Source organism: Macaca mulatta, chromosome 2 (assembly GCF_049350105.2).
Source record: "Macaca mulatta isolate MMU2019108-1 chromosome 2, T2T-MMU8v2.0, whole genome shotgun sequence".
Taxonomy (NCBI): domain Eukaryota; kingdom Metazoa; phylum Chordata; class Mammalia; order Primates; family Cercopithecidae; genus Macaca; species Macaca mulatta.
The window spans coordinates 100,369,123-100,394,696 of NC_133407.1; the positions used below are offsets into that span (position 1 = coordinate 100,369,123).

The window sequence follows — 25,574 nt, forward strand, 5'->3', positions numbered from 1 at the left end:
AGTAACCATGGCACAGAGCCTGTGGGCAGGGAGTCCTGCTTCAGAGCCTGCCTGGGTTTCTGGGGAGGTAATCCCTGCAGCTGGCGGGTGGCCTACGGCTGGGGATGTTTGAATAGTAGGGGTACAGTGGGAGCAAAGACCAGAGAAGGAGGTAAAGGAGAGAACTGGCCCACCCTCCCCTGGGAAGAGCAGGCAGGGCCACCTTCCTCTGCTGGGCACCCGGTAGAATGCTGGTTGCTCTAGAACCTGGCTTAGGTCTTGGGACAGGCTTGTCTGACTTGATACTATTTCTGTGTCTCCACTTGTAAAGTCCCGACATGCCTCCTGCCCTGCTAAAGACAGTGCGGATGCAAGAGCACCTGGCCAAGCGAGAGCAGCTGGGTAAGCACCACCAGGGTGGGGCTTCGGGGCCCAGGCCATGGCCAGAGCAATGGCCTTCTGTGGATGTGGGCCGGAGGCTGCCAGGGAGCAGGACCAGGACCAGAGACCGCTCTCAGATGGCCAAGGCTCTCCACCTGACTGCCTCTTCCTGTTGAGGCCATTTCCCTTCTAGGGCACAGGCTTATGCACAGGGCCTGGACTCCATCTGGGATGGGCAGTGGCTCATGAGGGAGGGACCCGGCCTCTCAGGCAGTAGAGAGGCTGACCGCACAGGACTTTGAGTAGCTTGCCCCTGGATTCCGGGTTCCCAGGAGGAGGGCACATGTAGCCTGACCAAGGAGAGGCTGAAGGGTGGCTTGTCGGGGGCAGTGCTTTGCTCACACCCGAGGGTTTGGGCCTCACTCCCAGCCCCAGTCCTGTGAATTCCCAGAGTCGTGGTTCTTTCCCAGATTTTATGGAGAGCATGCTATCCCACGGGAAAGGAGCTGCTTTCTTCCCTCACATTTCCCAGGGCATGCTGGGGCCCTACCAGCAGCTGTGCATTGACATCACAGGCTGTGCCAACATGTGGGGCGAGTACTGGGACAACCTCATCTGCACGGTAAGGGCACACAGGAGGGCAGTGGCCTGGGGGAGTGGGGAGTCTGCCCAGCCCTCGCCTTCAGCCGCTCTCCCCTCCAACACCTGGCCCTCAGACTCTCAAACCTCACCAGGTTGAAACACAATGCCCACCGAGCTTGGGCAAGGCGTTCGTGTCTGAGGCAGCCTCTGGTGTTCTAGCTGAGGCATTTTAGGCAGGAGGGGTCCTCGTAAGCAGTAGAACTTTCCACACCTTTTCCCAGGAGGTGCAGGGCTGGGGCCATATCGAGGAGGGAAGAGGAGACAGTAGGCTGCCTGCCTGGGCCAGGACTCAAGAGCTGGAGTAGGGAGTATGGAGTGCAGGGACAGTAGCAGCCTCCCAGAGCCACGTCCTTGCCCCGCCCTCGGTGGGGCTCACCCAGGGGTCCATTTAATTGCTCCAGCACTCAGCATAAATGGAGCATCTACTGTGTGTGGGTTCCTGTGTGGGCCACTGTACTGTGGAGGATACAGGGAAGAATAAGGTAACCAGCAAGGCGCCCCTAATTTAGTCTGGAGGGATGAAACATGCATACGTTATCCTACCGTTAAGTTGTTAAATAGAAGATTTTCATGAACTATTTAGTAAATTGAACAGATTAATTGTAGTAGATATTTGCTTTAAATTGTGTGTGTTATGTATGACAAAGAATTGATCATGTTAACATAAAAAGGGATCTTAAATAACAGGAAGCTGGGGAAAAGTATCCCAAGTGGGCAAGGTTTGAATAAACAACTCCAAGAAAGACAAATACAGACGGCCAATAAACATATTAAAATCTGTCACCACCACTGATGATTAAAGAAATGCAAAATACAAGAGCCACAAAATACTGGTTTTGACACATTAGCAAGGTTTAAAAGTTGTTGGTGAAGGTACAGGGGAACGGGTGCTTTGAGCCCCCCTTCTCCATGTCTGTCAGTAGAGGAGTGGGTACAGACATTGGGCCACATCCCTAAGGGAATTCTGCACAGCCTGTTACATGATGCCACAAACTCTTTATTAGTAAAAATTAATCCTATGTTGTTGGCTGGGTGCAGTGGTTCATGCCTGTAATCCCAGCACTTTGGAAGGCTGAGGTGGGTGGATGTCTTGAGCTCAGGAGTTTGAGAGCAGCCTGGGCAACATGGCAAAACCCCTTCTCTACAAAAAATACAAAAATTAGCTGGGTGTGATGGCACATATCTCTGGTCCCAGCTATTCAGGAGGCTGAGGTGGGAGAATTGCTTGTGCCCAGGAGGTAGAGGTTACAGTCAACTGAGATCATACCACTGCACTCCAGCCTGGGCGATGGAGCAAGACTCTGTCTCAATAATAACAGTAATAATAATAATAATCCTATATTGTTAAAAGAAAAGATTATTAAAGAAAGGCACGCGCAGCATGCTCCCCATTTATATCTGAGTCTACACGAAAGAAGTGTAGATACTTGTACACTGAAATGCTAACAGCAAGTCATGCTGCAGAGGTGGGATTGGAGGTGATTATCACACTCTTATATTTAAAAAAAATAAGATTTATTACTTTTAATTAGCAGAGAAAAGTAATAAAGTTCTTTTCATTTAAAAGACAGAAATTTGATCAAAGGGACTACCAGAGGCCGAAGAGCCTCAGGCTTGCCAGGCGCAGTGGCTCACACTTGTAGTTCCAACACTTTAGGAGGCTGAGGCAGGAAGATTGCTTGAGGCCAGGAGTTTGAGACCAGCCTGGGCAACATAGTAAGACCCTGTGTCTATTAAAAAAGAGAGAAAAAAAAAAGTTCTCAGGCTGGGAGCTTTGTGCAGGCTGCCTGGCTGGGAGGGAGAGTACAGATGGCGGGAAGTGGGAGAGAAGCCAGAGTGGTACACAGTGAGGCTGGGACCAAACTGTGGGGCCCCTCCTGGGCTGGCTGGACAAGTGGAGGCCCTGCCCAGAGGGGATGTGGTGGCAACTGGTGACAGGAGTGACAAAGGGCTGGGGTGTGTTTGCAGGTGGGAGACCTGCCGCTGGCAGTCATCCCAGTGCATATGGCAGTGGTGGGCTGCCCCGTCAGCTCCCTGAGGACCACCTCCTACACTACTGACCAGGCCCAGAAGGAACCAGCCATCAGGTGCTCCATGCTCAGCCTGAGCCTCTGCTCCCTGGTAGCCCCTGAAACCCTCCGGCCTCCGGGCTGGGCTGCCCACGTCGGCTTGTTATTCTTCAGCTGGGCTAGGGCCATTGGTGCCACCTACAAGAAGGTTCCAGGCCAGGGTTTCCCTAGGGGAAGGTGGCCTCAGGGGACATGGCCACCACCATTTCGGGGGGCAGAAGTGGCGAGTAGTCAGTGTGGCCTGAGGTCAGCACCAGCCCTGGGGCCCCTGGCACAGCTGAACTGGAATCAGCGTAGTCTGCTCAGGGCGGGTGGTTGGATTGCCAGGGCACAGGGCAGCCCCAGAGCCCGGCTCACCTGGTGCCAGCTGGGGAAGCCCCAGCCCTGGGTCTCATTAATTCTTGAGTGAGACACCTGCAACGTGTACGCTGGCTGTGGCTGTACTGAATCCAGTCTGTCCGCCTCCAGGTTCGGCACCCAGGTCTCCGGAGGAGACACAGTTACCCGCACCCTTCGCCTGAATAACTCCAGTCCCTGTGGTAAGACATGCATGAGAGAAAGCAGGACTCTCCCCACAGGCTGTGACTTGTGGTGAGCCAGGCTAGGAGGGAAGGTGGGAGGGAAGCCGATGGCCCATGAACAGGACCCAGGTGTCCAGGGGGCCTGTAGTTACGGAGGTGTGGATGGGCCCACGGATGCCCTGCTCTCATCAGGGTTGCTGTGTGGAGGAACAGACAATAAGAGGGGATCCCTTTCTCATTCCTCCAGCCGGCAGGACCTGAGCTGCCGGAGAGCTGCTGGGGATACAGCGGGGACAGGACAGCAGGGTCTCTGCCAAGGGGCTTCCCTCCTGACGGAGGGGACAGACGTGACTGTAGGCTGCAGTGTGTGGAGTGTGTGGCGTACAACTGAAGGGGAGGCCGGAGTGCTGGGGGAAGGTGTTGAGGGGCCAGACTGCCCTGCAGAGGGGAGGCAGAGTGTAGGCTGAGTCTAAGAGGAAGGGTAAGCCCATGTGGGCCAGGGAAGCATATGGGAACAAAGAGTGCTCTGGGCCTGAGGAAGGGTTAGGAGACGGAGCTGGTGACACTGAAGAGGGCCCTGGCCACGCTGGCCCCTGAGGAGGGCTGGGAGCCGGACTGAAGGCAGGAGGGGAGGGGAAGATGGGTTCGATGCAGGCAGATGTCTATGTTTGGGACAGGACTTCGGGGACTTCTCAGTTTGGGGGCTTCTGGGAGATGAGGTGGGGCCACCGGCTGGGTGTGGGGAGGCAGATGGAGGTGTCGGAGGAGGGCAGGGACAGCTTGACATTGTCATGGTGCAGGCTGGAGAGAGAGCAATGGGGAGCCCCAGTTTAGGTTGGGGACAGATGGATGGGGGTGGCAGTCTGTTCAGTTGGGGGCTTCCCGCAGTGGTACTCAGAGGGATGGTGCAGTTCAGTTCTTTCAGGGGTTGCCAGGTGGGTGCAAAGGGAGAGATGAGGATGCTGGCAAGACAGAGGTGGAGATGGCGGCCCCCAAAGACTAGTCTGGCTGGGGAAGGACGTGAAAGCTGACATAGGCTGATGGATAGATGGGGAGAAGGAAGGGCGTGTGGGGGTTAGAGAGCCCAGCCTGCCCACAAACAGGCTAGAAGGAGAAGCAGCTGTGGGGAGAGAGCAGAGCACCTGCATTCAGGCATCTGGACATGGAGACCTGGTCTTGTGACCATGAGGACTTCAGGTGATAGAACCAGACGGCATAAGCCTAGAAAGCCTTTTTTAAAATTTTAAACGAGAATTGCCTGGAAGTGGCATTAGAGAGGCAGAGAGGCACCCCCTCCACCGAGGTAAGGGAGAACGGGTCATCGCTGTCTGGGGGTACGAGGAGGAGGGGGTCCAGGGGGGTTGTCTGTACCTCCCTAATTCCTCACCCTGCCCCCCACATCTGCCCCAGACATCCGCCTGGATTGGGAGACCTACGTTCCAGAAGACAAGGAAGACCGGCTGGTGGAGCTGCTGGTGTTTTACGGGCCACCTTTCCCGCTGCGGGACCAAGCCGGGAACGAGCTTGTGTGCCCGGATACCTCGGAGGGTGGCTGCCTCCTCTGGTCCCCAAGCCCCTCCAGTTCATCAGAATTCAGCCATGAAACTGACTCATCGGTGAGCAGGGGTGGAGGGGTAGGGCAGGCTGGCCACTGAGGGTCACTGAGGTGTGGCCAGTAGGCTAGTTGAACCTCAGTGACTGCGTGAACCTCCGTGACTCCTTGGTGACAGGTTGAGGGCAGCTCCAGTGCCAGCAATAGAGTGTCACAGAAGCTCATCTCAGTCATCCTGCAGGCACATGAGGGGGTGCCATCCGGCCACCTGTACTGTATCAGCCCCAAGCAGGTGGTGAGTTGGGGTAGGGGCTGGGAGCTGTCTGCATTGGCCGGCCAGTGGCCATGGGACAGTGCTAAGGCTGCTGTGTCCATGCCAGGTGGTCCCTGCTGGGGGCAGCAGCACCATCTACATCTCCTTCACCCCCATGGTGCTCAGCCCTGAGATACTACACAAGGTGGAGTGTACTGGCTACGCCCTGGGTTTCATGAGCTTGGACAGCAAGGTGAGCTCTTCCGGCCTGGGTTGGGGGCCGCAGCCACTGCTCCCTCCTGGGTAGCATGCTGCCTGCTCAGCCCAGGGATCAGCTGTGATCAGACTTGGGCTCAGTAGGTGGAAAGGGAGATTCCAGGGAAGAGGCATCGCCTGCAGGACTTTGCAGTGGGACCCCTGAAACTGGACCTGCATAGCTACGTGAGGCCTGCACAGTGAGTCCGCTGGGGTGCCCCATCTCCTTTCATCCCCATGGGGTGCACCCTCACCAGGCACTGGTGGAGCCAGGCAGGGTTCTCAAAGCAAAAGGGCAGGCATGGGTGGGAGAAGTCAGCAAAGGAGCCCGGGGAAAGGCTGGCCTGAGGCTGGATGAGCAGAGTCAGGGCAGTCAGGAGGCCCCAGGCGCCTGGCTTGCCCCAACAATGCCTATTGCTGGGCAGGCTAAGTGTGGAACTGGACTACGGCGGCAGCATGGAATTCCAGTGCCAGGCCAGTGACCTCATTCCCGAGCAGCCCTGCTCTGGGGTGAGTGTGCTGCCACCCTCTGGCCCTGCCAGCTTACCTGGACCTCAGATGTCTCTGTGTGCCCTTCTGGGATTCAGGCCTTATAGTCTGAGTCCAAGTCCCATCCCCCAGCCCTCCCAGCCCTACCCTAGAGCCATGAGGTTGAAGAGAGAGACAAGATGCACTCCCTGCCTCCTACCTCTGTGGCTGCCCAGGTGCTGAGTGAGCTGGTGATCACCCACCACCTGAAGCTGACCAACACTACAGAGATCCCACACTACTTCCGGCTCATGGTCTCCAGGCCCTTCTCCGTTTCCCAAGATGGGGCAAGCCGGGACCACAGAGTTCCTGGCCCTGGCCAGAAGCAGGAGTGTGAGGAGGAGACAGCCTCAGCAGACAAGCAGCTGGTGCTGCCAGCACAGGAGAACATGCTGGTCAGTGGGAGCGTCTGCAGCCCTTGCCTTGACGGCACACCCTCGCATGTGTATAGACAGCACCCCTGCACGCCACCCTCACGTGCTTGCACCCAGATGCAAACTGCGTGCCTGACCCTGCCATACCCTGCATGAACACTCGGGGGTGTGCTCACACCAGAGACCACATTCAGCACCTCTGCACAAGTGGCTGACATGGGCATGGACACACCGGACATTGTGTTCACATACATGCATGCAATTGTTCCAGAAATGTCCCCAGACTTCCCTTTCCCTCTTAGTCCCCACTGCTGAGATGCTGGCGGAGGCTGATGCATTCCTGCGAGCACCTCCCCTTCCCACACAGACTCCGTCCTCCTATGCAAGCTCAGGGTTTGTGTCCCAGCTCAGGTGAGCCCATGGGGTTGCTGTAATTGTAAGACACTCCAGATTCTAATGTAAATTTTCCTCTTCTAACTAATTCTCAGTGATAATTGGATCCTGTATTTTCAGAGTTGGCTGGGTAGGGGAAGGTCTTGGGAATGTCAGGACCTCAGTAGAAACCATCAACTTCTTCCTCTGGTCTCTGAGGCAACTGGAAGGAGGCTGAGTGTGTGCACACCCATATCTGCACAGTGGGCTTCCAGGGTGTGCAGAGGCAGGCTGAGGGTGGACAGCCCTGCCCTGTCTCCTACTTCCCCTCCTGCTTCAGAGGTCCTCTTTCTTCCTCTCCTTGGAGGGCTTCTCTTCATGCTGTGCTCCCTTGAGCTCTGCCAGGCTCTAGCCTCACTCTGCACATTTCTGGGTTGTCTTATCCATTTCTAGAGCCTCAGTGAACAGCCATATTCTCTCTATCCAATGTATACTCCACTGTGTAGCGAGGGCCTGCTGTGTACTAGACGCTGGGCTAGGTGATGGAACTCCCCGAGGACCTCATCATGGAAGTCAGGGACACACACGGATCTGCAGAAGACAGAATGGCACCCTCGACCCACTTTGCATTTGCTCCCTTCAACAAGCTAAATGGAGGGCAAGGCTCAGAGCACAGCCAGAGGTTCCATTCCCCCAGAGCTTCCCAGGAGACACGGCAGTTAGCCACCAGGCATTTAAAAGTCCTTGGCAGCTCTGGGGAAGCCCAAAGGTTCCACAAAAAGGACATCACATAATGGTGCTGCATCTCACCCTCCATGAGCTAACAATGCTCAGGTTTCTGGCTCCTGGCCAGAATTCTCTCCCAGGCTCTAGAGCCAAACTCAACCTGTCCAAAGTGAACTCCCCATCCCCTCCCCCACCTTGTCCTGCCCCATACCTGTGCCTCCTTTTTGTGGTGGCATTTTGTCTCAGCAAATACCACTCCTAACCCCCTTGCTCATGCCCAGAGCTCTGGCACCCCTTGTCGTAGACTGATCTCTGACCAAGCCACCAAGCCCTGCGGATGCCCCCTCCTAAAGTTCTCCCAACACTATTCTCTTTTCTTCATCCCTACACCCATATCTTGGTTTAGGACAGCGGTGTCTAAGCCTGCCAATAAATCAGTGGCCTATTTTTTAAGATTGGGTCTTGCTGTGTCACTCAGGCTGGAGTGCAGTGGCATGATCATGGTTCACTGAAGCCTCAACTGCCTGGGGGTTCAAGCAATCCTCCCACCTCAGCCTCCCAAGTAGCTTGGACCAGAGGCATATGCCACCAGCCCAGCTATTATTTGCAGAGACAAGGTCTCATTACATTGCCCAGGCTGGTCTTCAACTCCTGGGCTCAAGCAATCCTCCCACCTCAGCCTCCCAAAACCTCCCTTCAGGGGCTGGGCCTGGGAGGGAAGAAGGGATTACAGATGTGAGCCACTGCTCCCAGCAAATTAGTACCCTTGACAAAGTTTATTAAGGCAGCAGCTCCCAGACCCCACCTCCAGAGATGTGAAGGTCTGGGTGAGGCCTAAGAATCTGTATTTGTAACAAGTGCCTCACAGTTGATTCTGATAAACTGGTACCAAGGACCTGTGCTGGGAGCCAGGAGTCCAAGCTCCATCCTGTCCAGCCTCAGTTACAGCCTCAGCCCCTGGTATGGCATCATCACACTCATGTGTGGTCTGCAGCCTGTCTCCCCGCCAGGTCAGTGACCTGTCAGAGGCTCCTCACTGTCCTCAGCACACAGACCAAGTCCTTCCTCTGCCTCTGAGTCCAACCACAGCTCTAGGAATTTGAAGTGGTAAAGGGCAGCTTGCTCATGTACCTTCCCCTCTAGCCTCTGACCTCTGAGGGCAGACATGACTTGTCCCTGACACTAGCAGGGTGCTGGGCAGAGTAGGTGCTGGGCAGCACTTGTGGAATGAAAAGCACCAGGTTGGGGAGCTGCTGGGCTGTTGGCTGAGCAGGGCTGGGCCTGGGAGGGAAGAAGGATGGAGCTCCAGGTGGGGAAGTGGCCATCTGCCCGCTGCAGCCGGAGATGACACCATGTCCACATCTGCTCAGGTGAACGTGTCCTTCTCACTCTCCCTGGAGCTGCTCTCCTATCAGAAGCTCCCGGCCGACCAGACGCTGCCTGGGGTGGACATTCAGCAGAGCGCGAGTGGAGAGAGAGAGATGGTGTTTACTCAGAACCTGCTCCTGGAGTACACCAACCAGACCACTCAGGCATGCCCCAGGCCCACCCACATGTGGAGGAGGGTGGAAGTAGGCTGGGCTCTGTTCTGCTGGGGCCAGAGGAGAAAGCCCTAGCAGGGCCCTTAGAAATAAGGAACCCCTGCCTCTGTCCTAGTGCTCAGTCTCCCCTAGAAGACCTGTGTGCAGAGAGATGAGGGCCATCCACCCTCACCTCCCTCATGAGCCCAAAGCCAGGTGAGGGCCTGAGTGTGGGAAATCAGGGAAGGCTCCCTGCAGGAGGTGGCACATGAAGCCCGTACACCGATTAATCAAGGAAGGGAAACAGGTTGACGGCCAGGCCAAAAGAAAGGCCTGATGGGTGGGGACAGTGAGCACCTGAGGCAGCTGCGAGGGGCAGCCCTGGGGCTTGCTAGGTTTCAAGCACCAGGGCGAGCACCATGGACCAGAAGGTCACCAGGTCGTAGTGTGGAGGCTGAGCAGGGGCTACTGGTAAGGAGTGAAGGAGTGGCCTGGGGAGGACTCCAGAGAGGCCGGGGACAGGAGGCTCAGCAGTGGAGCCGAGGCGCTCCAGCCTGGCACCCAGGCAGCTGCTGGGGCTGAGGCCATGGGATCGTGCATGGCAGCGCCTGAGTGTGATGCAGGGGCTGCCAGGAGATAGAGCAGGGCACAGGTGAGGCCTGCGGCCAAGGGACACAAACAAATGGTCCAGGGCCTGAGAGGAGCTGAGGGATGGGCCTTGGGGGCCACCATAGTAGGAGGAGGGGTGAAGGAGGGCAGCCCAACCAGCCAGGGTGCAGGGACTGGAGCTTTATGAGTTAGGGAGGCAGGGACAGCGGGGGAATGGATGGCATCACCCTGGCCCTTTCCCTGCGCAGACTCCCAGTAGCAGCCTGTGGCCTTCGAAGGTGGCGCTGGCCCCCTGCCAACTGCTGGGCACTTCCCGTTTTCCTCAGGAGCATCAGCACTTGGGGTCTGCAGGGTTCCCTGTGTCCCAGAGGCCCTGGCTCACAGCCCACCCAGAATGGACAAGGTTGCCTGGTCTCCCACAGGTGGTGCCCCTGCGGGCCGTGGTGGCCGTGCCTGAGCTGCAGCTCTCCACCAGCTGGGTGGACTTTGGGACCTGCTTTGTGAGCCAGCAGCGAGTCCGGGAGGTCTACCTGATGAACCTGAGCGGCTGCCGAAGCTACTGGACTATGCTGATGGGTATGTCCTACTCTCCCACCTACCCACTGTTCCCCTACAGGGTTGTGACCTGTAGGGGGTCCCTGTGCCCTGTCCTTGCATGCTGGCTCCCAGGGCAGGCACCACTTGGAATTTCTGCAGAACAGCCAGTCCCCCAATTCCACATCTCAGGCTTGCCCTGCCCTGCAGTGCTGAGCAAGACCAGAGGTGCAGGCCTGGGGGAGGGTGAAGTCTTCTTGTGGCAGTACATGGGGCTGCCTGCACTCATGTGTCTTCCCTTCCCTTTGGTGCAGGCCAGCAGGAGCCACCCAAGGCTGCTGTGGCCTTCAGCGTCTCCCCAAGCAGTGGGCTGCTAGAAGCACGATCCGCCAATGCACCCCCAACATCCATCGCCTTGCAGGTTTTCTTCACTGCCAGGTACAGCCCCTTCCAACCTCCCCCAAACTGCCCACAGGGCCTGGACCCCCTGCCCAGGCCCCTCCTAACCTCAGCCCCTACATGCTCCCCACAGGAGTAGTGAGCTGTACGAGTCCACGATGGTGGTGGAAGGTGTGCTTGGTGAGAAGTCCTGCACCCTGCGGCTCCGGGGCCAAGGCTCTTATGATGAGAGATACATGTTGCCTCACCAGCCCTGAGGCTCCGCCCCAGCCCTCAGCCCTAGGCCCCAGCTGGAGAATAAACATTGCCCAGGGATTAGGAGGAGATCTTCAGCACAAAGACACAGACCTGGGGACCTCTGGGCAGCTCTTGGAATGGAAGAACCCCCTTCCACAATGGTCTCAGCCTAGGCCTTCATGATATGTCCTCAGAGCTAACACAAAGGATAGGCTACACCACAGTAGAGACCACCGCATTGAGAATCACTACTCATTGCATAGCGAAGACCAGTATGGCAAAATTAGCCTTGGAAAAAAACCACAGCCACTAAGATAAATTCATGCAGTTTTACTATGCCCATTGCACTTCTCATCCATGAATTCGCCTTGCCCTAAGAATTAACCATGGCCTTGTGGCCTGGATGACCCAGGCTGCTTTTGTCTTGCACAGCTAAAGAGGGTCTGATGCGTGGCTCAACACCCTACCCACTCCTATACCATGTCATCAGTGTTCACATTTTCCAAATGAGTTGAAGTGCCTTGATCTGTCCACTGCCACCACCACCAGTGCTGAGTTTTCTCATGTGGTTTTGCTTCTGTAGTGTTGCTGCCTTGCTGCTACAGCAGCGGGACTGTCTGCGTAGCGCCTCCAGCCTGGGACCTCACTCAGTTCCCAGGGTATTCAAAGACAGCAGCGGCTCCCATTCCAGTTCCGATGCACATGGACACCACTCCGTATGCCCTGTGAAAACAAAACTTAATTGGCTGGGCAAAGGCACCCACCAAGTTACCTCCAGACCAGGCTGAGCCAGAAGGACTTCATGGACAAGTAGGATGCAAAACCATCAGACCAGATCTGTGGGCAAGCAGTACCCTGGCCTCCCACTTGGGCACACACACGGTGGCAGATGCCCACTGCAGGCTAGTATCCCTTTCAAGGCTGGCCCTCAGGGAAAATAGGGATCATGCCCCTACATCCTCAGTTCAGGGTGTTTCTGTGTGCATGTTCCCCTCCCCAGGGACCGATCATAATCCCAAAAGACACAATCCCAAACGCAATCATCCCAAATGTTGAAATCCTGGAAGAACAAAAACCCCTAAAGTCTAAAATCCTGAAAATCACTATCCTAAAAGACCAAAATCCAGAAAATATAATTCTGGAAAAAATAATTTGGAAGCCTGGCATGGTGGCATCTACTTGTAGTCCCAGCTATTCAGCAGGCTGAGGCAAGAGAATCACTTGTGCCTAGGAGTTCAAGACCAGCCTGGGCAATAGAGCAAGACTCCATTTTAGAAAAAAACTTTTTTAAAAGATTGATTTAAAAAATATTTACATTTTTAGGCCAGGTGCAGTGGCTCAAACCTATAATCCCAACACTTTGGGAGGCTGAGGCAGGTGGATCATGAGGTCAGGAGTTCAAGACCAGCCTGGCCAACATGGTGAAACCCTGTCTCCACTAAAAATACAAAATTTAACTGGGTGTGGTGGCAAACACCTATAATCCCAGATACTCGGGAGGCTGAGGCAGGAAAATTGCTTGAACCCAAAAGGCAGAGGTTGCAGTGAGCCGAGATCACACCACTGCAATCCAGCCTGGACAACAGAGTGAGACTCCATGTCAAAAAAAAAAAAAAAATACATTTTTAAAAGCGGATTTATTTGAGATACAAAAACAACAGAACACTTCACAGGCTACTTTACACAGTAAAATAGGCAATAATTACAAATTTTTACAGACATAAACACTCAGGTATGCTAACAATAGTCACAGGAGTATAACAATTATAAACAGACAAACTGTATTCATAAATAGGTTAAAAAGCAAACTGTATAAATGGCTGGTAATCGTGTGCACCCAGCTTTATAACTGCAGTCATATGAATACCATGAGGGACAACCTATGTCTTTTGATGAGACTGATCAAAAACTGATGGAGCCAGGCACTGTGGCTCACACCTGTAATCCCAGCACTTTGGAAGCTAAGGTGGGAGGATCACTTGAGCCCTGGAGTTCGAGACCAGCCTGGACAACACAGCAAAACCCTGTCTCTACAAAAAATACAGAAAATTAGCTGGGTGTGGTGGCACGCACATATAGTCTAGGAGGCTGAGGTGGGAGGATTGCTTGAGCCAGGGAAGCAGAGGTTGCAGTGAGACTGAGATGGAGCCACTCCACTCCAGCCTGGGCAACGGAGTAAGACCCTGTCTCAAAAAACAAACCAACCTGGGATGGGTCAGCACTGCATAAGTAGTCACCCAAAGAACCAAGATCTTGAGAAATTTTATCTTTCACAAATGCAGGTGCACAAACAGCACACTTCTTCATTTACTGAGGAAGTTTCAACATTTTTATGTACAAGGCTTACAAAGTCAATGTGATAATGCACTTTCATGGAATCAGATTTCTGATGTCCAAGGCAGAAAGTGTGTCCCAGCTCTGAGAGAGACAGTTCAACTTCTGCATTTGTTCTCTCCAGGGCCCTAGGCAATTAGATGGTGCCTGCCAACACTGAGGGCGGATCTTCCCCACCTGGTCCACTCAGATGCATACTCTAACCTCCTCTGCAAACACCCTCACAGACACACCCAAAACATTACTTTGTCAGGTTTCTAGGTATTCCCAAAATTAAGTCCATTCCTTGTCAACTTAGCACCCATTCACATCTCCTTAAACCATACTTAATTTCCAAATAAGACAATTAGTTACATGGTGTAACTAATATGATGCAGTATTCTACATACGGTGGAAAATGCACTAATCCCTTCTCTAGAATTCATAACATGAATTCAACATTAGGATTTCAACATTCAGGATTTTAATCTTTTCAGATTGTGACTTTTTGGGATTTTAGACAGTAAGGATCTTTCTGCTTGACTAGTCAAGTGTAGAAGTAAGAAGGAGGTAAAGAGTAGAATAAGGAGTTTGATCTGTAACTGAACAATCAAGATAACTCACTACCTTTGGACCAGCCAAGACCTTACGGACTTTGATCTTTTGGGATTTCAACATTTGGGATTACGGCGCTCAGGACTGTGTCTGTCGAGATTATGATCCAAAGCCCACCTACCTCTATCCCCTGCCCCTCAGGTGCCCTGGCTTGGATATGCCCCCATGACCCCACTGCCAGGAGCAAAGCCTTACCTCTTCCCACGGCGCTTCAGCTCGTTGAGCAGCGTGATGACCTGTCGTGCCCCAGTGCAGCCCAATGGGTGCCCTAAGGCCACTGCACCGCCCAGAGGGTTCACCTTCTCAGAGGGGAGTCGTAGCTTCTCCACACAGTAGGCAGCCTGGAAGGAGGCAGATCATCAGCTACAGCCCTCTTACCCCTCCCCTGCACCACTTGCCTGCTCACTCCACCTCGGCTGTCCAGGGCCAAGGCAACATTGAGAAACAAGGGCTCACCTGGCTTGCAAAGGCCTCATTGATCTCAAAGATGTCCACGTCACTCACTGTCAGCCCTGCAGGCAAGGTAGAGACCTGAACTGACACACTGGCCATCTGCCTCCCCTGGGACCCGCCCCATCCACGGGCCTACAGGCTGCCTGGTATGTGTCTCTTCCAAAAGGGTGAGCCAGTCTCAGCTGTGGGGTCAGGAAGGGCTTGGAGTATGGGACACTAGCCTGCCCCACCTCCACTCTGCAGCACCCACAGGACCACCCTCATGCCCCTGGCAACAGCATGCAGGGCAGCTGCAGGATCCAGGTGGGACCCAGCTACGATGTGAAGGAGCCACCTTACCTGCTTTTTGCAAAGCTATAGGGATGGCGTAGGCAGGTCCGATGCCCATGATATCAGGTGGGACCCCAACCACTGCATAGGATCTCAGGACCCCAAGGATGGGAAGGCCCAACTCTTCTGCCTTGGACCTCCGGGCCAGCAGGATGGCAGCTGCCCCATCACTCACTTGGCTAGAGTTTCCTAGGGGCAAATTGTTGGGGTAAGAAGGCATCAGGGTGGGGCTGAGGAGATCCCAGCCCTCCCACTTCTACTTTGCAGAGGGGTCTATTCCAGGTTCCCAGAGTACAGCACCCAGCATGGCCATGGCCTCCTTTCTCACACCCGCACCCCAGACCAGTCTCACCAGCTGTGGTAGAACCGTCCTTCTTGAAGGCAGGCTTCAGTTTGGCCAGGCCCTCCATGGTGGTGCTGGGGCGGATACCCTCATCCTGGGTCACAGTGATGCTCCTCTTGGTGCCCTTGTCATCATGGACCGTGGTGGTCACTGGCACAATCTCAGCTTGGAAACAGCCCTTGCTCTGGGCTCTTGCTGCCCTGCCAGCACCATGGACAGCCAGGCTCAGCTCCCTTAGGGTTATCTTCCCCCCTGCCCCCAACCTCTATCCATTTGGGTAGATGCAAGCTTAGGCTGCTAAATTCAGGGACATGCTGGACTTTGGGGGAGCTCTGAGGGCACGGCCAAGGCCTTACAGGGCCTACTTCACCATCAGCCCTAGACCTCCAGATCGTGGCCAATCCCAGCCTCAAAAGGGGCAAGGGTGTTTGGAGGTGGTGCCTCCACTTAGAGCCCTTTGTCTGAGAGGGACTAAGCCTGCTTGGCTCTCTCTGCTAAACTGAGGATGGAACCCCAGAAATATTTGTGCTGGGTTCTGCCAACTTTTCTGCTCAAACTCAACAGTTTGATGTCATCTACTCCCCAGTTTCCACCTATTTAAAGTGACATATACTAAACTACTCATGTATTTTTTATTTAAGCAGTTTTAAAGCACAAGGTATTTAAGGGTGACATGCAAACATGTGCAGCATATTAAGTGCCCAGGGACATTCCAGTGGAAGGAATCTAAGGCTTCCAACACATTTTCAAATGGTTATGTGACCCAAAGTGGCTAAGAATCACTGCCTCAGGGAAGCCAACCTGACCCAGATACCACTCCTGCTTTTGCTGTCCTCTCTCTGGACAGGCCGGACTTGCCAATCTTAACCTGCCTGAGCCCCTGGGGTTTCTCTGATATCATCCCCAGTTCTTGCCTTAGGATGCTGCCACAGACCCAGCATGGTCCAGAAGCTAGGATGCCAGGGTCCCTAATATTCCTGGCCCCACACTCCAGGATTGGACTCCCACAATGTCCAATCTGCAAACCACAGCCAGAAAAGCACAGAGGGGGAAACTGAGGCCTAGCTAGGGCAAAGTCAGGGTGAACAGACAGTAATAGAACCTAGAAGTACTACCAACTCACAGTGGCCCTGACACTTCCCACTTCCCACCCCCAACCTGGGTGGCACGAGGCCTGGAAAGCACTCACTGCCCAGTGGTAACTACAAAACGGTGCCACTTCAGACCACTTAGGATAGACTCACAACCTCACTCTCCAGCCCTTTAAACATTCCTCCCCAAGCAGTACTCACTTCTGCTGGGAAGCCAGAGCAAAGGTATCCTGCTTCTCCCGTGAAATGCCAAACCGCTCAGCCACATTCTCAGAGGTTATCCTAGAACACAAACAGCAGATAGTGTAGGCATTGGTCTGACAGCCTAGAGGAAGGGACCAGGCTGTAGAGCTGTGCTTAGAACTCTGGATTCCCAAGGCTGTAAGCAGGAGAGGATGTAAGGGCAGTCCATGCCACAGACAGTAGTGATGACTCAGGATATGGTACAGCCTTCCCTGAGGGTGGATATAAAGGCACAGATAGGGAAGTCAGCAATGCTGGCCAGATCCTGAGAAGCTCATACACCAAAGAGACTTTCTCCAAGAGATAGGGCAGCCTGCATGGGGGCAGTTGCAAAAAAGAGTTTGTTCCCTGGGTGAGCTGCCTCAGCGCAGGGGAGAAAAGGAGCAGGGGAGGGCTTGGGTGGGGGCACTAACTGGCTACTCCTGGCCAGCTTCTTCTATGCCTCAAGGAAAACTGCTGCAATGTAGGGAGATGAGGACTCCCAAATCTCCTCCAGAAAGGCCAAACCTAGGCTTCCAGGTCACCTTGGCTGGTGTCTATGCTTATCCTGAGAACCTAGAGCCACAGCTCGGCCTTCCAGCCTGGGCTTCTGGCTTTATCGGCTTCCCTTGAAGATACAGTATGTGAAAGAAGCCACGGCACTGCCCCTCTCCAAGCCTTAGTCTCCTCACATATCTAGTGGATCCAGGACTCCTGACCCACAGACCCTGGGGATGGCCCAGAGGCTCAGAGAAGCTAAGGTGTTTCATACAAATGCCACATTTCTTTTTTTCTTTTTTTTTTTTGAGACGGAGTCTCACTCTGTCACCCAGGCTGGAGTACAGTGGCGCGATCTCGGCTCACTGCAACCTCTGCTTCCCAGGTTCACGCCATTCTCCTGCCTCAGCCTCCCGAGTAGCTGGGACTACAGGTGCCCGCCACCACGCCCGGCTAATTTTTTGTATTTTCAGTAGAGACAGGGTTTCACCGTGTTAGCCAGGATGGTCTCGATCTCCTGACCTCGTGATCCACCCACCTCAGCCTCCCAAAGTGCTGGGATTACAGGTGTGAGCCACCGCACCTGGCCAAATGCCACACACTTTTCATGTTGCACCTGACAGGGCCCAATTCCCCCCACCAGCATGTTCAGTCATCACAAGCTTCCCACTGCCTTCTCAACTTTCTAGGCCCCCAAGGCTTTGGAGTGGAGCTACCATCGTCCTTCCTATGACTGAGCACCTCAGTGTGGGAGTGACAAGGTAGGTGATGTTTGGAAACTCGGGGGCACAGAGAGGACCTGGGGGCTTCAGGAAATGGAAGTCAAGGGCAACATCAAGTCTCATCCCCAAAGTCCCTGCGGAGCAGACCATGCCCAAAGGAAGGAGGCCAAGGCTTGGCACCGCCAGCCCAGAGATGATAAAGTTCCTTGGCCCCCTGCTCCAGGCTGAGAGGGCACAAGCACACAGAGCTATGGGAGCACTCACCCCATAGGAATCAGGCAATCTCTGGCCTTCTCCTTCTCCATCAAGCGTGAAGTAATATTTCCAGGGTTCCCTCTGTCAGCCAGGGACATGGACTCCACCCTGGGGAGAAGGAAGAGGAGAAGGTAAGGTGAACTGGGCTCTAGCAGGACTCCTCCAGAGATAGCTGAACACTTGGCAAGTGCTAGGAAATAGCCAGGGAGCCCTAGGAAGTCCAGTGGGCCTCTGGGAGCCACAGGCAGGGCACCTGGCCAGCAAGGCCCAGCTGTGAGTACAGGGCTACTGAGCCCTGTCTCTATTTCGACCCCCACCCCAGGACAGAGCACTGCACAAAACACTCCTGGGGGCAGGGCTATGCTTCCCTGTACAACTGCTAAATCACCCAACTGGCAATTCCAGAGAAAAGCCTTCTGGTGTCAGCCACAGAGGAGGAAACACATCCACAAGCCAGGACCAGCCCTCAGGGCCCACAAATTCAGAAGGGAGAAGAGATAACTTGAAAGTAACCACAGGCTGGCCATGGTGGCTCAGCCTGTAATCCCAGCACTTTGGGAGGCTGAGGTGGGTGGATCACGAGGTCAGGAGATCGAGACCATCCTGGCTAACACGGTGAAACCCCGCCTCTCTAAAAATACAAAATATTAGCTGGGCGTGGTGGTGGGCGCCAGGGGAGGAAGCTGAGGCAGGAGAATGGTGTGAACCCAGGAGGCAGAGCTTGCAGTGAGCTGAGATTGCACCACTGCACTCTAGCCTGGGCAACAGAGCGAGACTCCATCTCAAAAATAAATAAATAAAATAAAAATAAAAGTAACCACAAAGCTGAGCTCAAAGGGTGATCAGACCTGCATAGATAAGGAAGTGCTACGAGCTGAGAGGAAGGAGACGGCAGCGTAATGTGGTCAAAAAAGGGTTTTGAGGCGATGGGGGACCCTAACGCCTCAAGGGATGCTAACAGATAACCTTGACTGAGTACTTTTCATGTGCCCAGCACTATTCTGAATTCTTTTCAGATATTAGAGTGCTTCAGTGTCAGTCACATGACAGACAAATACTCTACAGTGTAAGCTGTTGGTATTACTCCATTTATTCTTCTCAACTTCAACAGAGCTGAGCTAGGTATCCCCATTTTATAGATCAGGAGACTGAGGTCTAGAGAGACTGTATAACTTGTCCATGGTCACCCAGCCTGGATCCACATTTAAGTAGTCTGACCTCAGAGCCCACTTCCAACTAGAGTGCCCTGTGCTACATGCTTGCTGATCAAAGCCTATGGAGAATAGTCAGGCTATGATGTGGGTGTCAAGCCTGGCCCAGATCTTAATATCCTAGTACCGTGGTCCTTAACCTGCTTGGGAATCAGATACTCTCTAAGAAACTCATAAAAGCTCCAGCCCTTCTCAAGTTATCCATACCACCTTTCACCCAGTAAAATAGAAGAACATGACAGAAATCAAAGGGCAATGGCCCTTGCCCAGCCAAAGTCCTTGTAGAGTGGTCTTTGGCTTTATTTACAACTATAGAGATAGCTCAGTACAACTCAGTGCCAGCTGCCACAGCCCTGCAACAGGGGCCAGCAATGTGTTCTCTCAAGAAATACTCTAAAGAGGATGCAAAAGGCAGCAGGGGTATTTCAGAACCCTGGGGCTGCTCACTTCCCCCAGCCTGCCAAAGCCCTTACTCCCCTGCCCTCCCAGCACCAGATGCCCACCCAAGCCTGGGCACCAGTGCCCTGCCCTTCCCTGGAGGCACTGCCAAATACAACTTCTGCAGCTCCATTTGCTGCAGCCAACGATGGAGCCACAGTCTAGGTGGAGGTGACAGTGACCGAACCACCACAGATCTCATTTTGTCCCTCACAGCCCATAGGCAGCTGGAAGTTTCCACATTGGTACCAGCGTGGGGAGACAAAGGGACAGACAGCCTAGTAAAATGAACAAACTAGTTATACAGTAGGCAGCTGTCCCTGGCTTTAGAGAACCCAAACTGCAACTTCTCTCTCAGCAGCATCATGAATCAACAAGGGCCCCAAAAGGAAACCCAAATGCTGGATTTTCTCAAAATGCTTGCCCACCTTTTCCAGCCTGAAATACTTCCAAGAATGTAAGCTTTTAGAGGCCAATTCCCCTCCCCTGCTAGTGCTGAGAGGTATGAGTGATTCCTGAGCAGCCAGAGTTGGTAGCCACTCTTAACCTGCATTTATGAGAACCCACTCCCAGCCAGCTGCCTAATGGGGATGGGGGGAATCCTGAAATCATGGCCTCTGAGAACTCAGATGAAAATTAGTTTTATTGTCACAAGTTGGTTAATAAGCTCCGGCAGAAAAAAATTCTTACCCACAGGCCATGCCAATGTCATAAGACCCATTTCTGATGCCACCTGCAACAAAAGCATTTCATAAACATCCTTTGCCAGAGTCCACCTGTTCTGGAAGCAGTGGAGCCTCTTCCCCACCTGGTCTCTAGATGGGACTCAGCCCCAGCCTCAGAAATGGAAGACCCAGGAATGTTCAGAAAAGGCTTTGGGCAGTGGTAGGGGGCGCTCCTGCACTCTTTCTGTGGTTAGAGTCCTCTCAGAAATTATTACTTGCCCAGCAGACAGCGACTTCGCTGACCCAAACCCACAGGTCCAGGATCAAGGTGCCCACCCAGTCATAACTTACCTGCTATGCTGGCCACTGCCTGCAGCCCCGACGAACACTGTCTATTGACAGTGGACAAAGGCACAGTCTCCGGGATGTCACTGAAACAGAAGGTGAGAGAGTAGAATCAGCCCCCAATTCCATGCCAGGCTCTCATGGAAAGCAGTCCTATGCTTCTAACTGCCCCCCGTCAAGGGATGTAAAGGGCAGGGGAACAAACCCAGCAGCCCTGCCCCCATGCCAGGCCAGATCCATGGAATGGGGGTGGGCAGCTACTGGACAGATCCCCTCTCTGCAGGCACTTGCTCCCCAGGACCACCAAGTACATTCCCTTCCATTCCTGTGACTATCTTCAATCAATGACCAAGCACAGCCCAAAGGCAAGGGAAGCCTGTTTGGGCCACAGGGATCCTTCTCTCTCTCCCTTTGAAGATTCAAAAATGAAAACTATGTATCTCTGTTTCCCCCAAAGAACAGAGAAAAGGCACTGCTGCTAGGACAGAGCACCAGAGCCAAAGAAATGCCTAAAGTCTGAGGACAGGGACCCTCAACCTTACCAGTAATCATATAGCTAACCCTGCCATGTTCCCATGGACTCTTGAAAGCCTGATCCCACCTAGACGAAGCACTCTGATGGGAATCATGTGTTCTAACATCCGTTGCTCTGGTAGGTTCCCCAAGACTCTCACACTGGTCTTAGCCCTAGAAGCTAGTAGGGCTTCCCCTCTTGATGTAACCTGCCTTGGCCAACAGTAAAAAGCCCTAGGGAAATTTCCAGACCTCCTCAGACCCACAGACTCAGAACCTGAGGGAGTGGAAGCATCCTGGTGATTCTGGTGTACGGCCAGATTTGGGAGTCTCTGAACTAGTGCCCAGGCCAGGCTCTGCAGAGACTCTCAGGTGGATAGCTTCCTGTGCAGCCTGTTTGATCCCTCCAGGGTCCCTTAACTCCCTAGCAGGTAGTTACCATTCCTTCACTCAATCCACCAAGTTCACTAAATACCTACTTACCACAAGGCATCACCTGAGGGATGCTGAGATGCATATAACACTGTGCCCTGGAGGATGCCCAACCAACACACAGAAAATGAATCAACTAGCAGAGACTGAAATAATAGGGCAAGAAGGCAAACCACATCAGAAGGAAGTGCATGGCTAGCTCCTACTGGAGAGGAAGGGGCTCTCATTTTCAGCCTGAGAGCCTGGATAAGTCATGCCAAAATGGTGAGACTGTGTTTGGGCAGGGTTTGTCTTTCTGTCTAGGGCAGAAAGAGGAGATAGGGCTAGCACTTCAAGGAGACAGAATGACGATATCAGGGAAGACAGTAGGCCGACAGGTGGCTGAACGAAGAAAAGTCAAGGTGAGTAAGCAGCTAGGAGATGAGGCTGGAAGGTAAGTCTGGAGCCAGATTGTAGGGGTCCTTGAACTACAGGCTGGGCAGTCTAAACCTCTCCCAGTTCCTAGAGGGTTTTTGTTTTCCTGTTCCTTCACTAGCTAATGTTCCTATTTATTCTTCTCCATACATCTAGAAGTACAAAGCTAAGCAGTTCTTAAATCTACACACGAAAATAATTTAAGCATTCTTTCCCCTGCAGGTGCTCAAAGGAAAGTTTACCAGGTCTCCTCCTGAGTGTCCCCCTTCCCCATGGTTCTGCCCTATCCCAAAGTCTCTGCTAGTGGGATATGACTGGAGTTAGCTCAACTAGTAAAAAGGCTGAAAGTCACTTTTCAGCATGCTTACTTGGTTACTCACCTGACAAATGAGGGCAGAATCCACACTTACAAAAGGCAAGTGACAACCTGGCTTTGGCTAAAAATCAAGCCACAGAGAACTTCTGCTCCAGTCCCAAAGGCCTTGTGTATCCTGGCTCAGCACTTTAAAGTAGGGGAGAGGTTGAGGTCACAAGAGCAGGGAGTCAAGGACTCTGGTTGCCTCATTCTGGTGTCCAACCTTATCCTCCCCAACCTGCAGACTGAGTTCCCTGGGGCCTGGGCCCAGTAAAGCATCAAAATGGCCAACCCATGGCTAGAACTAGAAAAGTTTACCTCAGAAACTGGGCGATTCGGGCCATGATTGCCCCGGCCCCAGGCTGCAGCACATTTCCTGTGGACAATAAACTTTCATTCAGCACCAGGTGGTGGTATTCTGTGCACTAAGGTATAGCTGTGAAAACCAGAGATGAGGCATTCCAGATCTTTCTTTGGGACACTAGCCCTTGGCAGGCTCACTTGCAGCTCTGGAACATCAGGGTTTGGGGCAGGGAGAGCCAGCCATACAACAGCTTGTCCTGGTCATCCACCAGCTCCTGTCGCTAAGCGTCCCATGCTCACTTGCCCACGCACCCAGCTTTTCCAAATCAGCACAGATGGGCAGGTTGCCTGCCCTTAAAAGTGAAATGGGAGTTTCTGAAAATGCACATCTCCCCAGGTATCCTCCTCTGAGCCCTGTTGTCACCCCAGAGAGGTGGAACAGTGATTGCTGACCTAGGGGTGGCATCCGCTGGATAAGACTCTTGCCATATCATGTTTAATATTTCAAGGTGAGGGGTGGGATAGACTGAAGGTTGTGGGGAAAAGAAAGATCAGATTTTTACTGTGTCTATGTAGAAAAGGAAGACATAAGAAACTCCATGTTGATCTGTACTAAGAAACATTGTTTCTGCTTTGAGAAGCTGTTAATCTGTAACTTTAGCCCCAACCCTGTGCTCACAGAAACATGTGCTGTACTGAATCAATGTTTAAGGGATTTAGGACTGTGCAGGATATGTCTTGTTAACAATGTGTTTGCAGACAGTATGCTTGGTAAAAGTCATAGCCATTCTCCATTCTCTATTAACCAGGGACACGATGCACTGTGGAAAGCCGCAGGGACCTCTGCCCAACAAAGTCTGGGTATTGTCTAAGATTTCCCCCCACTGAGACAGCCGGAGATACTGCTTCGTGGCCATATCCCGTGGGAAGGAAAAGACCTTACCATTCCCCAGCCTGACACCCGTAAAGGGTCTGTGCTGAGGAAGATTAGTAAAAGAGGAAGGCCTCTGTTTCCCACACGTCCCTAGGAAGGGAATGTCTGTAAAGCCGACTATTGGTTCTATTCTGAAATAGGAGAAAACCACCCTGTGGCTGGAGGCGAAATATGCTGGCAGCAATACTGCTGTTACTCTTTGCTACACTGAGACATTTGGGTAAAGAGAAACATAAATCTAGCCTACTATGCACATCCGGGCATAGTACCTTCCCTTGAACTTATTTATGATGCAGATTCCTTTACTCACATGTTTTCCCGCTGACCTTCTCCCCACCACCCTGTTCACCCTGTTCTCCTGCCTAAGAGGTCCTGCCCCTCCACACCTGTGGGTATTTCTCCCAAGGCGGAGACGACTGAGAAAATAAGACACAGAGACAAAGTATAGAGGAAGAAAAGTGGGCCCAGGGGACCGATGCTCAGCAATTGAGGACCTGCACTGGCACCGGTCTCTGAGTTCCCTCAGTATTTATTGATCACTCTCTCTACTATCTTGACGAGGGGGATGTGGCAGGACTACAGGGTAATGGTGGGGAGGAAAACATATGAGCAAAGGACTCTGTGTCATAAATAAGTTTAAGGAAAGGTGCTGTGCCTGGATATGCACGTCGGCCAGATTTATGTTTGACTTTACACAAACATCTCAGTGCAGTAAAGAGCAGTATTGCCGCCAGCATGTCTCACCTCCAGCCATAAGGTGGTTTTCTCCAAACTCAGTAAATAGAATGTATGGTTGGGTTTTACACCGAGACATTCCATTCCCAGGGACAAGCAGGAGACAGATGCTTTCCTATTATCTCAACTGCAAAGAGGCCTTCCTCTTTTACTAATCCTCCTCAGCACAGACCCTTTATGGGTGTTGGGCTGGGGGACTGTAAGGTCTTTCCCTTCCCACGAGGCCATATCTCAGACTATCTCAGTTGGGGGAAACCTGGACAATATCCAGTCTTTCTTGGGCAGAGGTCCCTGTGGCCTTCAGCAGTGCATTGTGTACCTGGTTAATAGAGAATGGAGAATGGCGATGACTTTTATACTGCCTGCAAACACATTGTTAACAAGGCACATCCTGCACAGCCCTAAATCCATTAAACCTTAAGTCAATACAGCACGTTTCTGTGAGGACAGGGTTGGGCTACAGATTAAGGCTACAGATGAACAGCATCTCAAAGCAGAATTTTTCTTAGTACAGATCAAAATGGAGTTTCTTATGTCTTCTTTTTCTACACAGACACAGTAACAGTCTGATCTCTCTTCCTTTCCCCCACACTGCCGGACTCCCCTTGCCGAGATAGTGAAAATAGTAATCAATAAATACCGAGAGAACTCGGAGACCAGTGCTGGTGCAGGTCTTCGCATGCCTAGTGTCCCGGCCTCCTGGGCCCACTGTTATTTCTCTATACTTTGTCTATGTGTCTTATTTCTTTTCTCAGTCTCTCGTCCCATCTGACGAGAAATACCCACAGGTGTGGAGGGGCAGGCCCCCTTCAAAGGTCAAGGCCATGGAGGTTCCCCCAGTGAAAACTCGGGGTGGGGAGGTGAGGAGAGCTCTGGACGAACAGAAAAACGGGAAGGGCCCAGCACAGGGCCTGGGTGGTGCGCTCACCGACACAGATGTCCCCCAGCTCTTCCGGCCTCAGATTCACGTCCTTGAGAACCGCGGTCATGACGGCCGAGAGAAGCTCGTCGGGGGTGGTGTCCTGCAGCAGGAAGAGGAGCCGCGGTGACCCCCAGTGCCCCCTGCTCACCCCAGGGAGACAAAGCGACCACAGCTGGATGCGGAGCTGCCTCCGGCGTCCAGGGTAACCAAACATACGAACCGGACCCCAGCCCGCGCTGGCGTCTTCCCACACTCGGCACCCAGACCCTCGGGCCTCACCTTGAAGCCGCCGCGGCCTGCCCGGCAGATGGCCGTGCGCCGCCCGTGCACCACCACCACGTCCGCGGCCGAGGCCTGCGGGGCGCCGCTCAGGCAAGGCGCAGCCTGCGGCATCCAGCCGGAATCCGGCCGGCCTGTCAGGTGGCCCAGCACTACCTGCAGCCTCTGCATTGCGCAGCTCAACCCTACAAACCAGCCACCAGTCGCGGAACTGACCGCCGGAGTTAACAGACAG

The 25,574-nt window shown here is 53.3% G+C and overlaps 2 protein-coding genes across 10 annotated transcripts in view; one reads left to right on the top strand and one right to left on the bottom strand.

Moving 5' to 3' along the window:
* The window catches only part of DLEC1 (DLEC1 cilia and flagella associated protein), a 66,265-nt gene extending 54,972 nt beyond the window's left edge, over positions 1–11,293 (top strand). For 2 of the 3 annotated variants that reach the window (XM_077992145.1, XM_015131350.3), the window contains exons 24-37: positions 311–381; positions 831–982; positions 2,971–3,089; positions 3,540–3,610; positions 5,003–5,208; positions 5,323–5,439; positions 5,525–5,650; positions 5,758–5,852; positions 6,078–6,162; positions 6,357–6,575; positions 9,023–9,184; positions 10,204–10,357; positions 10,630–10,753; positions 10,848–11,293. In XM_077992145.1, the coding sequence (XP_077848271.1) occupies positions 311–381; positions 831–982; positions 2,971–3,089; positions 3,540–3,610; positions 5,003–5,208; positions 5,323–5,439; positions 5,525–5,650; positions 5,758–5,852; positions 6,078–6,162; positions 6,357–6,575; positions 9,023–9,184; positions 10,204–10,357; positions 10,630–10,753; positions 10,848–10,971 (1,825 nt within the window). In that variant the 3' untranslated portion in view covers positions 10,972–11,293. The remainder of the gene's footprint in view (positions 1–310; positions 382–830; positions 983–2,970; positions 3,090–3,539; positions 3,611–5,002; positions 5,209–5,322; positions 5,440–5,524; positions 5,651–5,757; positions 5,853–6,077; positions 6,163–6,356; positions 6,576–9,022; positions 9,185–10,203; positions 10,358–10,629; positions 10,754–10,847) is intronic. The other variant, XM_077992144.1, reaches the window with a different exon arrangement.
* On the bottom strand, positions 11,267–25,552 carry ACAA1 (acetyl-CoA acyltransferase 1). Of its 7 annotated transcripts, none has more exons than XR_013413790.1 (12): positions 25,340–25,552; positions 25,067–25,160; positions 22,485–22,542; positions 20,459–20,538; positions 20,133–20,175; positions 17,803–17,901; positions 16,298–16,378; positions 15,015–15,205; positions 14,672–14,851; positions 14,291–14,391; positions 14,075–14,242; positions 11,267–11,674 (listed from the first exon to the last, which is right to left on the bottom strand). XR_013413790.1 is itself a non-coding variant. In XM_001088834.5 (12 exons), exons 1-12 carry the CDS (start codon positions 25,508–25,510, stop codon positions 11,599–11,601), a joined length of 1,275 nt encoding a protein of 424 aa, XP_001088834.4. In that variant the 5' UTR covers positions 25,511–25,552; the 3' UTR covers positions 11,267–11,598. The 7 variants fall into 7 exon arrangements, 5 of the variants coding, with proteins under 5 accessions (XP_001088834.4, XP_077848293.1, XP_077848290.1 ...); XM_001088834.5 differs by having other exon boundaries at positions 14,075–14,220; positions 14,336–14,391; XM_077992167.1 differs by having other exon boundaries at positions 14,075–14,220; positions 14,336–14,391; positions 25,067–25,200; positions 25,286–25,552.
* Positions 25,553–25,574: the final 22 nt, after the last annotated feature.

Bases quoted from the DNA above. Each gene is read 5' to 3' on its own strand.
- ACAA1 (XM_001088834.5), bottom strand. From the start codon at position 25,510: ATGCAGAGGCTGCAGGTAGTGCTGGGCCACCTGACAGGCCGGCCGGAT. The intron at 17,902-20,132 runs GTAAGAATTTTT...CCTTCTCCCCAG, and splicing joins GACATTGGCATGGCCTGTGG to GGTGGAGTCCATGTCCCTGG. The intron at 15,206-16,297 runs GTGAGTACTGCT...TGGTGCTGGCAG, and splicing joins GCTCTGGCTTCCCAGCAGAA to GGCAGCAAGAGCCCAGAGCA.